The sequence below is a fragment of the Leopardus geoffroyi genome, chromosome C1, assembly GCF_018350155.1.
Source record: "Leopardus geoffroyi isolate Oge1 chromosome C1, O.geoffroyi_Oge1_pat1.0, whole genome shotgun sequence".
Lineage (NCBI taxonomy): Eukaryota > Metazoa > Chordata > Mammalia > Carnivora > Felidae > Leopardus > Leopardus geoffroyi.
In genome coordinates this window covers 2209777-2226166 of record NC_059328.1, presented here as the reverse complement: position 1 = coordinate 2226166, position 16390 = coordinate 2209777, and the positions used below count along the sequence as shown (strand labels likewise).

Below are 16390 nucleotides of genomic sequence, written 5' to 3'. Positions count from 1 at the left end.
GACAGGTCACAGAGAGGCTGGTGCCAAGTCCGCCAGAACGTCAGGTTTATGGAAGTGCAGGGAGTTTGTGTGCCTGGACAACGCAGTGCAACTGAGAAGCCGCTGGAGAGACACGGCCACAGCAGAGGCCCCGCGTCCCTGGTGCCACATGGTCCGCACGGAAGCTCCGTGCACGCCACCAGCGTGTTGGCCGGACGCGGACACAGTGCCCGGTGCAGCCGCCCCGTACTCGCTCCTGTCGGTGCGGGAGGGCAGGGTCTGCGGCGTGATTTCAGTGCCGTCTCTCCCTCCTCTGTGGACTCCGCGTGCCTGGCTCCCGTAGGAGCTTCGACTTGCAGTCTGTTGGCCATCAGTGGTCGCTCCTGAGCTCCTGTCTCTTCTTCTGCAAATGCCAGGGGCAGCCGGTGGCAGCCCCCATACACAGTACCCAGCCGCCTCCACCACTTCTGGCGGCAGCAGCCCTGCGGCCACGGGGACCTCCGTGTTTCTCGCCCCCACGTTCACTCCGTGCTCCCCAGCACAGAGCCTGGAGCCTGCCGCGCACACTTAAATTCCTGTTACGGGCACCCCGCTCCACGGTGCCAACGTCAGCATCGGTTCTGGAAGCTGGCGGGGGCGGTGCCCGCGGCTCTCCCCTGCAGTCCTGGTTCTGGAGGAGAGACGGCGCTCTGGCCCACGCAGGCCCTCAGGGCCGCCGCTTCCTCCTGGGTCGCCACCACCAGCTTTCACACACAGCCTGGGAGGTCACTGAATGAAGGAAGCGACTAGAGGGTGGTGAGGATGTCCTTATGGGCCAGGCTGCTCCCAGCACACTTCCTGTGACCACAGTGGCCCACACACACGGGACCTGGGAAGGGTGCCACGGCTGTGTGCACTGAAGGAGGCTGGCCTGTCGAGCCCGTAGCCACATTCGGGTCCATCTGAATGCTGGAAGGAGTGATCCTGATGGAAGGAAAAGAAGAAAGAAATGAACAGAAGTGGGAAGGAGGGGTCAGTTACCGCAGGAGCAAAGTCCCGAGTGGCTCTGGTAAAGACTCAGCGGGCTGGCTGCGTGTGGAGCAGGGAACACATGGGCTTCACGGAAGCCGGACCCGATGGCAGAGGTTCAAGAGACAAGAAGGAATATGAAACGCCCCTTGGACGTCTGAGAAGGTGAAGTGACTGGAAATGCCACAGTCGGTGCCCTATGCACCGGGGTCCCTGTGACACCTGCGGTGGCCAGTCAGCACGTGCCTCAAGTCTGCAGGCACAGTCCACGCGGCCCACGACTACGCAGGAGAAGACGGGGTCCCAGACTCTAAGGGTGTGCGTGAATGCTGGAAGTGACCTAGCGATGGACCGCACTGTCCAGGCTGGACGCCCAGGGCAGGGACAGCTGGAGGGAGGTGACAGACAGGAGGAGACGGTAGTGGGTGCAGGAATGGACCGGAGCCCCAGTGGGGTTGGGGAGCTGTCAGGGAGGGAGTACAAGAAAGTGGGGAAGGGAGGAGACCTGGGGGCGAGCCGCTCCGGGAGGCGGTGGGGGGCAGGCAGGCTCTGGGGTAAAACCAAAGAGCCCGTGGCCAGGCTGACGCCGTGGGAAGTGAGCAGCCTGGCGCCCAGACCACCACGGGGAGGTGTCGGTCCACTGTCGCGGCAACACCATTCTGCGATGGGGTGAACGTGTCACCACAGGTCCCCGTGACAGCGCCTGCGGCCGAAACAGACGGGCGTCCTTGACAGAGGAGTGTCGAGCAGGAAAAGAAAGCTCCAGAAAGATTAAGCGCAGGATGCTGTTTAAAACATCAAACACACCATGGTACACGCACACTGATGCTAGCGGACTAGTGGACGGGTAGGAGCTTGCAGGCCTGCTTCGGGAGAGCCACGCCTCCAAGGAGCACGGGAGGACAGTGGGCCCAGGAGGCTTCCACGGGGGACTCATGCCATCACCACGGTGCCTTGCTTCTGAAAGACAGAGGTCCCACAGAGACACAGCAGAATTACAGCTTCGGTGATGTGGATGGTGGACGTGTAAAGTTTATCACCTTTGCTCTCCCCCGTGATTGGAATATTTTGTAATATTTAACGTGAAGTTTATGGAAGGTTGTAACCTAAACAAGTGCTTGTCAGTGTGTTACGTGGAAAAGAGCAAAACAAAGTTATATATACGACCAGAGTTCAATCACGTGTGTGAGACACACGGTGAGAAACTCTCTGTCATCATGGAATTGTGTGGGTGGTGGTCTGTTTTTTGAATTTTCGTCATGTGCCTTTATTTCTTTTATGCTGGAAAAAATACTGTTCTTGTAAGAATCAGTAACCACAAGACCCCCTCCCAACTTTATTTTTAGTTTTCAGTGAGTGCCCTGGAGCACAGAGTGTATGAGGTTCGAGAGACAGCGGTTAGAATTATTTTGGACATGTATAAACAGCACCGGGCTTTTATTCTAGAGTACCTCCCTCCAGACGACAACACCACGCGCAAGAACGTCCTCTATAAAACAATTTTTGACGGATTTGCTAAAATAGACGGCAGACCTACCGATGCTGACACGAAGGTACGTTAGTTTGTGTGAAACTGGGGTTATTTGGTCCCCAGCTAAAGTGACAGAGGAGCCCCACGTAGAGGAAACCAGCACTCTGGGCTCAGGTGCAGGCCCTTGCACTTGCTGCCTGTGAGACCCTCAGTTTCGGAGCAACGACAGCTGAGAGAACACGGGCGATTTTATCTGCCAGCAAATGTTTTCAGGCTGATCTGGCGAATTTGCTTTGAACCCTCGTTACGTTGTCAGCAACCGTTCTAACATATAAGAGATGTAATTGATGTGCCGTAATTCCCTCCCAATTTCGAAGACCATCCTAAAAAGCTGTTCTAACGAAACAATAATTTTCATATTAGGCCCAGAAGAAAGCGGCTACAGAAGAAGCGGAAAAACGAAAGAAAGAAGAAATTAAAGCTTTACAAGGGCAGTTGGCACTGCTCTCCGAAATTCAGGCCGGAGTCCAGCCTGGCAAGGTCAGCACATCCTTCCCCGGTCGCCACTGTCAGCCCCCCAGACAGACGCACGGCAGGCTCGCGTGACTTTCTGTGGCCTCAGGCGGGTGGCTGTGTGTGTTCTCTGCTGCGAGTGCTTCTAAAACTAGTCTGGGGGTGAATAAAGGGACCTCCCACTAGCTGCTCTGCGTTAGATTCTGGGTCCCCACTCTTCACCTCCCAGGCGGTGGCACGAGTGGCTCGCAGCCACTAATGTCTAAAAACAGGGCCGCCTGGGGGGAGGTTTCCTAGAGAGGAAACTTCTGGGCTAAATGGTCCTGGTACAAGGACATTTCCCCTCCGGAGCTCCCAGCCTCCTTCAGGGGCAAAGGAGGAAAATATGGCTGAATGTGAAGATGCGATTCCCGTGCACTAAAAAGGGGGGTTCAGGTAGACGTTCCACCTCAGGGAGCCCCGGGTCCTCCGCCTCGGGGGGACGTCGTCCGCGGGGGGGGGTCAGGAGGTGCTTGGGGGATATAAACACCGGCTGCATGCCACTGATTTCGTAATTTGGTTCCTTGAGTAGAAAGAACGTCTCTCTAAAAGAAAGAAAGGGGGAGAGGGGGTGGGCAGTAGGCACGGAGGAGCGTGAAGGGTCAGCTGTGCGGGAGAGAAGGTTCCAGGGCGTGGCGCCCAGCAGCGTCCCTGCCACGAACAGTGCTGCTCTGACTGACCTTCATCCCTTGGGTCCGCCGGTGGGCTGGGGACGGTGTGTGCCAGAGAACGGAACAGACAAAACTCCCCATCCCCAGGGACCCTGTCCTCTCTCGGCGGCATCCAACAGCAATCCAGATACTCAGGGAGCTTGTGAGAGAGAGTGGGGGACCGCAGAGGAGCGGCTCCGGAGGAGGGGCTGCCGCCTGGCGCCTCACTCTGGGGGGCCTCTCGTGGAGCTTGTCTTGGGAAAGGCCTGGCGACAGGACGCCAGAGCCCGAGCCCGAGCACCAGGGGCCCTCAGGGGCAGCCGGAGCCGGGAGGCTGGCGCACAGGGCTCCGCAGATGACGAGCTGAGTGGACAGCTGAGTGACTCAGGAAGCTGTCTGAGGGTTTCAAGCAAGAGTAAATCTGCTCTCCGAGGCCTTCACAGGGCCACCAGCCTTCACGCAGGAGGACTCCTGAGTAGTGCCCCCGGCCTGGAGAGAGGGCCGTGCGGGCAGAGGCGAGGAGGGTGGCCTGTGCGTGCGCGAAGTGCAGCCTAGGACCCGCCGGTGGGCTCGTGGAGGTTGCGTGGGGGGAGGGGGAGAAGCCCAGATCTCTCCCGGTTTGTGCCCCAGTTTGCACCTGGGGCACTGGAGCCTCGTCCACAGCAGGGTGGGCGGGGCAGCTGCTGGGCCTGGTCAGGAGAAGCCGGGGCCTGGGACCCCCAGGGAGAGAAGGCTGAACGCTTGCTCGTCCACACAGGGGGGCGGCGAGCTGGGGGGCCGGGGAGGGCACCCCTAGCATGAGCAGCTAGGAAAGGGGAGCAGCTAGGAAAGGAGCTGAGGAAATGGTGTTTGAAGGGCACCCTGGGCATCCACAGGGCAGGGCGATGGTCACGTGCTGCCCAGAGCTCACAGCACCAAGGTGAGCCGCCGGAGAGCCAGCGGGGAGCAGGGGAGCAGTGAGGGCAGGGGAGCGGCAGCAGGGACAGGAGCCTGAGGCAGGGACTTCAGAGGGGAGGGCACGTATCTGGGCGTTGGGAGCTCACAGAGCTGTGTTACGTGTTGGCAGAAAGCCTAAAAACAGGGCCTCCTTGGGGGCTCAGTCAGTTGAGCATCTGACTTGGGCTCAGGTCATGATCTCGTGGTTTGTGGGTTCAGGCCCCGCGTCGGGCTCTGTGCTGACAGCTCCGAGCCTGGAGCCTGCTTCCGATTCTGTGTCTCCCTCTCTCTCTGCCCCTCCCCTGCTCATGCTGTCTCAAAAATAAGTAAATGTTAAAAAGAAAAAGAAAAAAGAGAGTCTGAAAACAGAAGAATTTGCTTTCAGGGTCAACACACCCTGGACAGACCGTGTGCAGCCATTTGTCCCTGACCTTTCTGCTCTTGTGTCTTAGGAGACGGCAGGCCCCGCGCTGGAAGCAGACAGCCAGGGTAGGTGCTCGGTCCCCTCGGCCATTCAGCAAACACTGGAGGGCGGGACATTGCACGACCTTTGTTAACTCACGTGCTTTTAAGTGTATTTCACACCAAACTGGTTCCTAAAACTTTGAAAATAATTTCTACAAAAGGTGATTTTAAAAAATAACCTTTTTTTTTTTTTTTTTTTTTTTTTCATTTTTTCTTTCTCATTTCAGACACGGAAGGAGGGAAGGCAGCCGCACGTCCTGCCCCGGAAGTCCCTGCCGCTCACTACTTAGATAAGTGCGTGGGGTCATCCTCAGCCCGGTGTATAGAGATGGAAGGGACCGGCCACATAAAACGCGAGAGTAGATATTTTCGCCCCAGCGCACTGCAAGCCTGTGGACTGATAGGCTCGCGTCGCTCATTTGTACGAGTTGGAAAATTGCCCTCCACGCTGACGGGCTTAACTCTGGGTGTGTCTGGTTTCCCCGCACTTTACCCAACACTGCTTGGCGGCCGATTGTCAGAGGGCTGTGAAAGGTACCAGATGTGACAACAGCGAAGCACGTCCCCTGTGCGGCCGCCACAGCGCACGTGCAAGGAATTTCAGTAGAACACCTTTGCCTTTTTTTTCCGACGCAAGTTAGCGTTTCTGCCTGATTGTGCTGGCGGGTTAGAACTTGCGGGACCCGAAGCCAACTTGCGTCAAGCAAGCGGGCCGCCCCCCCAACAGAGCCTCCAGCCAGGGCAGCGGGGCCGCCCAGGGAAGGCGAGGGCACGTGTGCGTCCAGGCCCCTCCGCGCCTCATCTCTCGCTCCCGTCTCGTTTCAGTTTATGCATCTTCTGTGGGGAGAGGAGCGAGTCCTTCACGGAGGAGGGCCTGGACCTGCACTACTGGAAGCAGTGTCTCATGCTGACAAGATGCACCTACTGCAGGCAGGTCAGGCGCCCGGCCACACGCGGTCCCTCCCGGCCCCGTCACAGACCTGCCCCACGTGTAGCGCTCCCCAGGGAGAAGTCGCGGGGAAAGTGGCTGAATGGCTGTCACCCCGTTTTCTTACTTTTTCCCGCTAGTTGAAGCGAGCCGTGTCCCACACACGTAAACGTGCAGGCACACCTCAGCGGTAGGGTTCCGTTCCGGACCACCCCGGGAACACACAGAGCGCAAGAAAGCGAGTCACGCGACCTTTGTGGCTTCCCGGGGCGCAGGGAAGTTACGTGTGCTGTGGCCTGTGGTCTGTTCAGTGTGTGAGCCGCACCTAAAAAACGACGTGCGTGCGTCACACACGTTCTAAAAAACGCTGGCCAGCATTTGGGCTTCTGGCAAAGTCCTATTCGCTGATCACAGGTCACCGTCACACGTACGACAGTGAAAACGTTTGACGTGTTGCAAGAATTACTAAAATGTGCTACGGACCCAAAGTGCGCAAATGCCGCGGGGACAGTGGTGGCGAATGACCCCGCCAGTGCAGGGTCGCCGCAGCCCCTCCGTCCGCAGAGAACGCGGCATCTGCGAAGCACGCGACAGGAGGTGCCCGTCCGTAAAGCCATGAGTGTGAGAGCCCGTGGAGCCCCCACAAAATAACACCCGTGTCCCCAGCACCCAGGCCCTCAAAGTGCACCACCTCCCCCCACCCTGAGTCGCCCCACCGTCCTGACTTCTGACACCACGAGTTAGTGTTGCTTGCGTTTTGGGTTTACGTGATAGAACCCTACAAGATGTACCTACTTTATGTCAGGTTGGTCTTCCAGCTTTATAGTGTTCCGTCGTTTGAGCAGTCCACGATTCATCCCTCCATCCTACTGTTTTTGGAACTCCGGTTGCGTCCGGTTAGAGCCTGTCACGAGTAATGCTGCCACAGACATTCTTGTATCCGCTCCCAGTGCGCCTGCGAACACGCCTTTTTGGGTGCACCCCTGGGGGCGGAGTGGCTGCGCGAGCCAGCGCTGGGCTGCGGGGCTGACGCAGGCTGTGCTCCAGAGGGGTCTTAAGGGCGTGGGGGGCTGTGTCACATCCTCGCCAGCTCCGTGGTTCCTGCCCACAGTGAGGTGCGGCCCCTGTCCATCCGTCTCTTGGCCTCCCGAGTGCCCTCTTTTGTAAAATAGTTCTAGTCTCTTGCTCACGTTTTGAATTGCGTTGCCGGTCCCGCTCTACTGATCTGTAGTCATGCTTCAGGTGCACGGACCAGAGTCCTTGGCCAGCCCCAGGTGCCATAGTTGCCCTCTCCCACTTGGGGTCTGGCCTGTTTGTCACCCCAGCGTGTCTTTTAAGTTTAAACGCTGTGCACCTTGTTCGTCTTGCCCGTGGTTTACGCGTTGTGTATCTTGTTTAAGAAAACTCCCACCCCCGGATTTGCATGTCTTCTCTGATGCAGTAAGGCCTTCCTTTTAATAAAGGAGGAGAGTGAACTTCTGGCCTCTACCTTGGGGCTCTTGCAGGCTACACAGCAGCTCTCAAGTAGGCAGAGCCCCCCCCCCACCCCCCACAGCCTGGCAGTGCAGACTTCTAGCCTCCCCCCAACTCCCAGCCCGCGTTGGTGGCTGGATTCCCAGCAGGTGTATGAGTCCATGCATAGTGGTCACTCCTGCTGAACGTGCCTGGGGCGTGAGAGACTCTGCTAACAGTCTTTTTGTGACCCCGTCTCTGCACATTCTTACAAGCAACAGGGAGGCGGGATTTGAACCCAGAGGCCACACGGCTAAGCTGTTCCGCGGCTTCCTGCGTGTGCTGCGGGGGTTAGCCATCGCTCCTCCGTCCCCCCCCCCCCGGCAGTGTCCTCTGCGCGCTACCACCATAACACAAGGAGGGACACACGGGGGGCACGGGGTCTTCAGCAGAGTGTAGCAAGCGCCCGAGGAAGCCCCCTGGGGCCGGTGGGGTCAGGACCGAGTGAGAGAAGAGGCGTGCGTGTTCCGGCCCTGGGAAACAAGTGCAGGGTGGTGCTGCACGCGCCCCGTACTCTCAGCACCCTGCTTCCTTCTGCATTTCTGGATGCAGGTGGTCGAGATCTCCAGCCTGACGGAGCACCTGCTGACCGAATGCGACAAGAAAGACGGGTTTGGAAAGTGTTACCGCTGCAACGAGGCTGTTCTGAAGGAAGAGCTGCCCAGACACATAAAAGCAAAGGATTGTAACCGTGAGTGCCTGCTCGGCCCCCGCCCAGACCCCCCGGTGCCCGCCGTGCCCCCGGGCCCTGCCCGGGCAGGCCCCGCGTGGAGCGCTGGCCCGCCCCGTGTCTATAGCTCCTGGCTCAGGTCTCGGGAGGAGCTGAGCCTTGTCCCGCTGATGCCGTTTCAGCCGCCAAACCGGAGAAGCTGGCAAACCGCTGTCCTCTGTGCCACGAGAACTTCTCACCGGGGGAGGAGGTGAGGACCTAACTGGAGCGTGACCCTACCTGGGGCTGACCCGGCGACCAGGCTGTCAGGGCTGGGCCGCGGGTGGGGGACCGTGAGTGTTCGGGGAGCACCCCGGTCCTGCTTCAGGTCCGCCTGACACGCTGTCACCTGCCGTCTCCCGTGAGTTCTCCCTCCTGTAGCGCCGTGGACCCGCTGCGGGGGCCTCAGCTCTGGGTGGGTGAGCGCGAGGGGCTTTCGCCTCTGTCTGGGCGCGGCACCCCTCTGTGCGCTGGGGCCCTGAGTGGCGTCTGGGCCAGACGTGCGGGGCTCTTCTCATTACTGCCATCCAGCCCAGTGCAGTTGGGAGGTTCTACCTCGCAGACGACTGCAAGCTCTCTTCCCTTCCCCGGCACCGGCGACTCTGGCTTCCGGTTCCCGCCCCCCTCCTCCCTGGGCCCCCTGCTCTGACCAGAGCAGGTCTGAGGCTCGTGCCGGTGGTTCGGCTGACAACGACAGTGGTGATGTCCTCCACGTGCCAGGCAGGGCGGTTCTGGGGACCTGCCTCTGGCTCCGTCGCTTCCGCTCCAGCCCCCTTAGCCGCTGCACCTGCAGTTCCCCACGGGTCCCGCCGCGGGCTCTCCCTGCCCCCGCCGTCTGGGATGTGCCCACGAGACGGCTCAGACCCAGCCGTGCTCTGTAGCTCGCCGTCGACCTCTGAGAGCACATGGCAGACGGGCCTGCGCCCGTGCCGTCGTCCCAGGCCCGTCGTCCCTCTCTCAGAAAACGTCAGACACACAACACAGTGCGCGGCAGAGCAGAGGGGCCCGCGGGCACCCCTCACACCCCATCACCGGCTCGCCTGGCCGTGGGCTCACAGCCACCCTTGCCTCATGTGCACCCAGCTGCGGCTCCCCACCCAGGCCACGCTGAGGTGCAGCCAGACGGCACGTCGCTTCCTCTGGAAATGGTCTGCCGTGGCGCTCCGGAAACAGCGCTCGTGGAGTCGCTCTCGAGAGCGTCCCCCAGCTTCCCCTCGGGGTCAGTGTCCCGGCCCCCGGTGAGGCCGCACGCAGAGACTGCTGGATGTGTTTCTAAGTAGCCTCCTCCGCGTGCTCTGTTGTAGAGTTTGGTGAGAAGCGGTCTGCCTGGCAGGGTTTCCCGTGGGCTGGGCTTCCCGTGGGCTGAGTTTGCGGATGGTCTCCCTCCCGGCACCGTTAGGAGGTCGTTCCTGCCCGGTTCCTGTGAATCGCAGGTTGGCTCTATAGGCCGGGTCCGTTTAAACCTCAGACTTGCCCGCAGCCACTTCTTAGCCAGTGGCCCGCCCTTCCGTGACCGGGCACATCCCACGACCGTCAGGGACCGTCGGGTCCACACAGCCCAGCCTGCCACCCCTCAGTTGTCAGCTGGGCCGCTGCTTCCGAGAGAAGCGTCCCTCCCTCTGCCCTGCAGTCGCCCCCGGGCGAGAACGTGTGTGCCTCCCACATGGTCCACGGGCTGCATAGGAGCAAGCCGCTCACCAGCGTGTCCCTTAGTGTCATAAACACGCAGACTCAACCGGTGTCCTGCAGCCTCTCTGAGGCCTGAGTCGCCTGGTCTCTGGCCAGCGCGGCCTCTCGGACGGGCTCCTGGCCTTGTTGGTCGGACCCCGGTGTTCTCGGCACCCCCCGGCTGTTGTAACACTCTGCCCGCTCCATGCCGACCCTGCCCAGGCCGGCCCCGGACCTGGGCTCCCTCCGGTGGAAATGGATATTTTAGAACAGCATCGGTGTCTCCCGTGCTCACAGCTACCCAGTTGGTCACTGTCGCTGGCCTTCCCGGTGGACAGAGCCAGGTGAAAATGCTGACATGACCACCTCGTGAGTTCAGCCGAACACTTCCGATGCATCCTGTGTCTCCTGGCGTCCCCTTTCCCCAGCCCCAGGGTTGGGTTCTCAGAGCCCCGGAGATGCCAGACCTTCCTGCCGCCCGTCGTCCACGCACACTGCGCGACCCCACACGCAGCACGTGCCTGGCAGCAGTGCCCAAACTCGGGGCCGCGAGTCCCCGTTCACGTCCTTTCCGTGTCCCCTGGCGGTGGGGGGTCCACAAGCTGTTTCACGACCACAATGCTTTACAGTCACCTGCTTTATTATGTATTCGGTTTGGGGGGGGGGTTAAAATTAAGTCCTGTAATTATATAAAACACTCGACCAGTTCTGAGGTCTGAAAAATGGGACATATGCACAGAAGAACAGAGAGCAGCTGCAGTCCCTGCCCCTGCCCACCACCCCTCCTTCCTAACAGGGCCGTTTTTAGTGGCTTTCCCTTTTAAAAGTCGTGTAAGTAGTCCTCACGTGCACACGCCTTCTCTCCGTTCGCGTGTGAAACTCGGGCTTTGTGTCGGGGTCTGATTTCTACCGTGACACTAGCTGTCACGGGACACCCGGTCCCTGTGTGGCTGCCGTCATCTGCTCCGTGCGATGCAGACCTCAGCCCCTCTCCTCCTGGCAGCTGTGTCCCCCGGCGTCCGACAGCTCGCGGCTCCAAGGCCGTCAGCAGGCCTCTCGGACCTCTCTGCTTGCTCTCGGTTCAGTGGTCCATGCCTGCAGCCAGTCACCACACCCTTGGTGGCTCAAACATCCTTCTGTGATGTCAGTTTCTGTGGGGCAGGAGTCGTGGGCACAACTGAACGGGTCCTCTGCTCCGGGAGTCACCAGGCCGCAGCGACACGTAGACTGGGCCGCGTTCTCATCCGTGGGCTCGGCTGGCGGTGGGGGGGGGGGTGTCTCCCGAGCTACCCCAGTGCTGGCAGAATTCTTCTGTCGCTACAGGACTGGGGTCCCTGTTTTCTGCTGGCTGGCAGCCAGGGGCCACTCCCCGCTCCTGGAGGTCACCCTGCCCCGTGTACTCCCCGAATCCACACACGTGCACGTGCTTATGTGACAACAGTCCGAGCACGCTGTGCGTGGAGGCGATGAGGACCGAGGGGCTCTGCGTGCCGCGTCGGGATGTGAGATGCGGCCACGTTGGGAGCTGCGGCCGCCTCTGGTTTCAGCTCTGACGGGAGCTCAGCTCGTCTGCTCCCTCTCGGTCGCCTGGTTGACGCGGCGTGTGCCTCCTCTTTTGTTTCAGGCGTGGAAGGCTCACCTCATGGGCCCCGCCGGCTGCACGATGAACCTGCGCAAGACGCACGTGCTGCGCAAGGCTCTGCCGCCAGGTGAGGTCTGGGGCCTTGCTGCACGTGGGTGGCGCGTGGCGGGGCCCCCGCACCTCTGGGGTCACACAGACGTGCTTCCCTCCCGTCTTCGTGTCCGGCCGATGGCCCTTAGCGAGTAGGCTGATGTGTGCCCAGACCTCTTGCCGTCAGCACCACGCTCTTGCCTGAGGGCTCCCGCCGCGTCCTTCGGGCGCACGCCCCTGCTCCCGGCTCCCTGCATTGCCAAAGCAGAGCGCTTGGAAACAGACGGATAGTAGACTCACAGGTATCGCCGCTCCCTGCCTCGTAAATTGTAATTGCAGCTGCTTTGTGTTAGATTGAGAATGCCGACAGGAAAGCAGGGCGTTTTTCATTAGAAAATTCTTCCTGACAAAAAACCGTTGGACGGACGTTCTTACTTCAGGGGCGTTAATAAGTGAGAGAGTAATAAAAACGAGTGTGACGGGATGTGGGCTCTGGGCTCCACCTGCCAGATACCCGGCGAGGGCTGAGTGTGGCTGACACGCCCCCCCCCCCCCCCCCCCCCCGCACCTGGCCACCTCTCTCATCTCTCTCATAACGGAGGGAATATGGGCGCCTGCCCGGGGCGACTCAGCCTGGAAGCGAAGCTGTAGTCACGTGGCTGCTGCTTTTCTTCGTTTCTGGAGCTGAGTCTCTACAGCCGACACCCGGGTAAATGAGCAAGTTCTCTTTCTTCCCGCCCCCGGGCCAGGCATCTCCTCTGAGCCCGTTGGGGACGCACGAGCCCTGCTCCTCAGCCTGGCAGCCAGCTCCCACACGTGCCCCGCTCAGCCGGGGCGCCTGTGGACCGAGTGGCCGCTGTGCTGCCCCCTGCAGACCCCGCTGGCGCTCTGCTTCTCCCCAGGGCCTGACGACACCTGGCCGCCATGCCCTCACTGTGGCTTGGCGCTCTGTTGGTGTGTTAGTCTCCCTGCTGACACGGGGCCTGTGTGTTGTGTGTTGTGTGTCCAGCAGGTAAAGGCCCAGCCACGACCAAATCAGGGACCTCCGCATCCAAGGTCGGAAGCAAGATCCCTACCCCAAAGGGCCTGAGCAAAAGCTCCGGCAGAACATACACAAAGCGGTGACGTGACCTACATTCTGTCTCCTTCGTCCCCACGAGGGACTGAGCAAGTTTCTTGATTGCGAACCATCTCTCCTAAGATCCGCCTTTGGACATGGCGACCCTGTGCTCCGCCCCCGCCGTTCCTCCGCTCGTGGCCCTGCTGTCCTCACCTGCCGCTCCCTGTGAGGGGCTGACACAAGAGCCTGCGTCCGGGGTTCAGACCAAGCTCAGCGCGGTTTGAAGCACCCAGGCTTCTGGCCTCCGAGGCCGCCGTCGCCAGAAGAGCAGCCATTCCGTTTGAAGGGGACCGACCTCCCTGTCCGGGTCGGGTGTCCTGCGAGCAGAGCGCCCTCTCCTCAAGCGCTTGGAGTGGTTTCCATAAAGTCTTCGCTGTAAACCTCGTGCACGTCGGTCTCTCTCTCACGTGGCAGAATTTCCGCAGGGCTTTGGCTCACTGGGCCGCGCGAACCAGCCGGGAGAGAGATGGCGGGCGCGGATCTCGGCGGGCGCCGGCCCCCGCCCAGCGCACCTCCCCACTGTGTGCGGACCCCACACCTCCCGCCGTCACGAGAGGGAAAGACGCACCTGCGGTCACCACGCATGGGTCCCCCTGCAGCACCTGCCCCGCTAGGGCCCCCGCCGAGCCCCACCCCTGCCACCGTGCGGAGTGCTGGGTCCCGCCCGACCCCAAGCTGCAGCCCCTGGGAGCCGAGCCTGCCGCCCTGTGGCTCCATCAGGGCTCTCCTCCCAGTGCTTCCAGCTCCTTCCTTCTAGAACCACACCTGTGGTTCTAGAATAGAGTTAGGACCCGCCTCTCCACCGATTGTCCTGCGCCCTGAACACGTGTCAGAACAGCCCTCTCTCAAAGCCTTGAGCAGGCGTGGCCTCGCCCTCGACCCTGGTGGGGAGCAGCCGCACTTGGTTAACACGCGCGAACGAGCCTTCAGCGCGGACCAGCAGGCTCGGGTGTCTGCTTTGGGCCTGTCCTGCCCCTCACAGATCTACGAATCGGAGCCCTAAGTTCATTTGTCTCAAACACGCCCCGTGACACTTCAAACCCCAACATGGCTTAAAATGAAGAGACCAGCCCTTGTGTCCCACAGAAGCGGTTCCCGGGCTTCGTGTCCAGGTGGCCGCGGGGCAAAGCCAGGGTGTCTGAAACCTGCTGGGAAGCGTCCCGTCTCCCTTGTGCCGGCCTGCGCTCCCGCTGCCTGCCGGGCCCCCAGAGACCCAGGGAGGCCGGCCCTTCCCACCCCGCCCACGGCCCAGCATGCTTCCGTTCTCCCGAGTGGTAGGCAAGTAGACGGCAGGCCTCCGGGGTGCCGCTGAGAAATGGGTGGGATTTGTGCCGCCTCCTCAGCACACACACCTGTTTACTTCCCCGCCACGTGAAAGAAAACACGTTTCAGAAAACCCCTCGTAGCCGTTGGAGCAGCGCGTCCCCTGAGTGGATTAGTGATGGGGAGTTTGCACTAACCGCTCTCCGTTCTGGGTGGACTAACACTTTGTCATATGGTTGACTCAAAATACAGCAAGAATAGAACTAAGAGAACTGCCTTTGCAAAAAATAACTCCGTTAAGAAGTAGTGGGGAGAAAGAACGTAAACCTTCATCAGACAGAGCAGAACACAGACGCCGGGGGAACTGGGACGCGACCCCTCCTGGCTTCACAGACCGCGGCCACGACCTGGTCCCTCCTCCTGCAGGCGAGCCGCTCCGTAACACGAGCAGTGATGAGAAACGCTAATCGAAGAGCCGTTCTCTTCCCTCTAATCACCACTCGCAAAAAACATGTATGTAATATTTTCCATATATCGTAACTTCAAAAAGATTCATAAAAATATTTCACTTTAGCGATTGAACAGTTGGATGCGTGCAAGACCGGTTAGCCTTGCCGGTTACAGAAGGAGCGGGCGTTTCTGCCGAAGTGAGCCCTGCTTCGCGGCTACAAAGAGCTTTGCAGAGTTAGAGGCTATTAAGGAACTGAAAATAAAAGACAGGCAATTCTGAAGGAAGCGTAGGATCCCTTGGCCATTTATAAATAAAAATGTAAATTTGGAACAAGAATTAATAATTTTCACTATGAATATGTTGTGGATATTTATTTCTCTTATTTTCATATTTCAAAATATTTTAATTTAAAAGAAATGTGTCTATAAATTTGGCATCAGAATACACATGTAAATACCTTTAATGAAAATTTTTAACTTTTTAATGTTTTAATATAGTTTTCTATTTGTCTTTATTTCAGGCACCAGAATTACAGTATCTAACCAATATATTTTTGTTGTTATGTCAGGGCCTAGGGGTCAGTTCACTCTGAGCATGTTAACACAATAAAAAGGTCACAAAACATCCTGTCACTTTTATTTCAAGACTGTAATTAAAAGGTGAACGAGTTGCAGAGTTGCATGCACTCTGGCCCACACCGGGCGTGGCTGGGGCGGGTTGAGGCGTGGGGGGGGGGGGGGGGGGGTGGGCCGAGCCTGGCCCCACGTAGGGTGTGTCGAAAGGAGTTTCCCCGCTGAAGAAGCTAAAGAATTTTAAGTGCGTGTAAATTGGAGAGAATCACTGACCCGCTTTATCTTGTGGGATAAAGTCGGAATGTTGGGGCGGTGGGGAGGGCTGCACTTACAGTCTCTGCACGGGCTCTTCCCTTTTGACAGAGGAACTTTTGCCGGCCAACAAGGCTATTTTGCTTTCAAATAAGTAAAGCGGCAGTATTTCCTCTGTTGATTTCTGGGGTGTTTTTAAGCTTTTATTAGTTTTGGTAATTGTATAATTGCTTCCGTTCTGAAGTTATAACGTACAGGTGCTAGGTGTGTGCACTGCACGAGTGCAGGACGAAAGAGCACGCTTTCCAAAGAAGCCAAGGGCAAGCGAGGGGCGTGCGCTGCATTCACACCTGCAGAGAACCCGTCCGTGTGCTGTTCGAATTAGATGTTCATTTGTGCCGTTGCGTATTTGCTCTTAAAACCTAGGCCCGCTGAGCGGTTTGGTGCGTGTGCAGCCTTCCTGGCTCTTGCCCCTCGGGGCTTTGGGGCTTCCACCCACCTCATCCCGGATGAGGCCCGGGCTGAGCCCCCTGGCTCTGAAATGCAGGCCACCAGAGAAAGTGGTCAGTGGGTCGGTGACCTTCTGTGCTGCTCCTGCAGAGCATGTCCCCCCGGGGTCTCCCGGGACCTTTCGAGGCCCGCACGACGCAGCTGAGGATATCCTCAATGGTACACAGGGACGCCGGCTTCCTGGAAGGCAGTGAGCCCAAATGTGCACCTGCGTCGTGATGGGTCAGGCCAGGGAGGCCCGTGGACAGCAGCTGATCCCTGCCTCAGTTTCCCCTCTGTGGAGTGGAGCCAAATAGAAGGTGCTGAAGAGGCCCAGCCTGGGCAGTGAGTCTGCAAGTTTGGGGAGGGAGCCCACACTTAAGCTGAGGGGTCCCCCCAGCCCTTCGTTGCTCATTAGGCTATAGCAGCAAGGGGCTGGGGAACAGGGAGACCCAGGCATGGACCACCCCCTGCCCAGAAGGCCTCAAAACCCCACCGAGCTTCCCAGACCCCAGACCTGCCCACCTGAGGCACTGTGCTGGGATTCCAGGGGAGGGGCCTGGAGAGTGGGGAGGGCTGAGGTCAGACTCCCCATTGGTTGGATTTCCTTGTGCACAGGAGGAGGTCATCTCTAAGCAAAGCCCTTCTGTGTGCTGTGGTCCTGCAGGTTGAGGACCCCCCAGGACTCCCCAG

The 16390-nt window shown here is 59.3% G+C and overlaps 1 protein-coding gene across 5 annotated transcripts in view; it reads left to right on the top strand.

Moving 5' to 3' along the window:
* Positions 1-15008, top strand: part of CEP104 (centrosomal protein 104) — a 35699-nt gene extending 20691 nt beyond the window's left edge. For 2 of the 5 annotated variants that reach the window (XM_045475410.1, XM_045475409.1), the window contains 10 exons: positions 2334-2540; positions 2882-2999; positions 5047-5085; positions 5289-5355; positions 5887-5995; positions 8054-8192; positions 8354-8421; positions 11503-11583; positions 11762-11768; positions 12560-15008. In XM_045475410.1, the coding sequence (XP_045331366.1) occupies positions 2334-2540; positions 2882-2999; positions 5047-5085; positions 5289-5355; positions 5887-5995; positions 8054-8192; positions 8354-8421; positions 11503-11583; positions 11762-11768; positions 12560-12675 (951 nt within the window). In that variant the 3' untranslated portion in view covers positions 12676-15008. Of the gene's footprint in view, positions 1-2333; positions 2541-2881; positions 3000-5046; positions 5086-5288; positions 5356-5886; positions 5996-8053; positions 8193-8353; positions 8422-11502; positions 11588-11761; positions 11769-12559 lie in introns of all 5 variants that reach the window. The other 3 variants (XM_045475411.1, XM_045475413.1, XM_045475412.1) reach the window with 3 other exon arrangements.
* The last annotated feature ends 1382 nt before the right edge of the window (positions 15009-16390 follow it).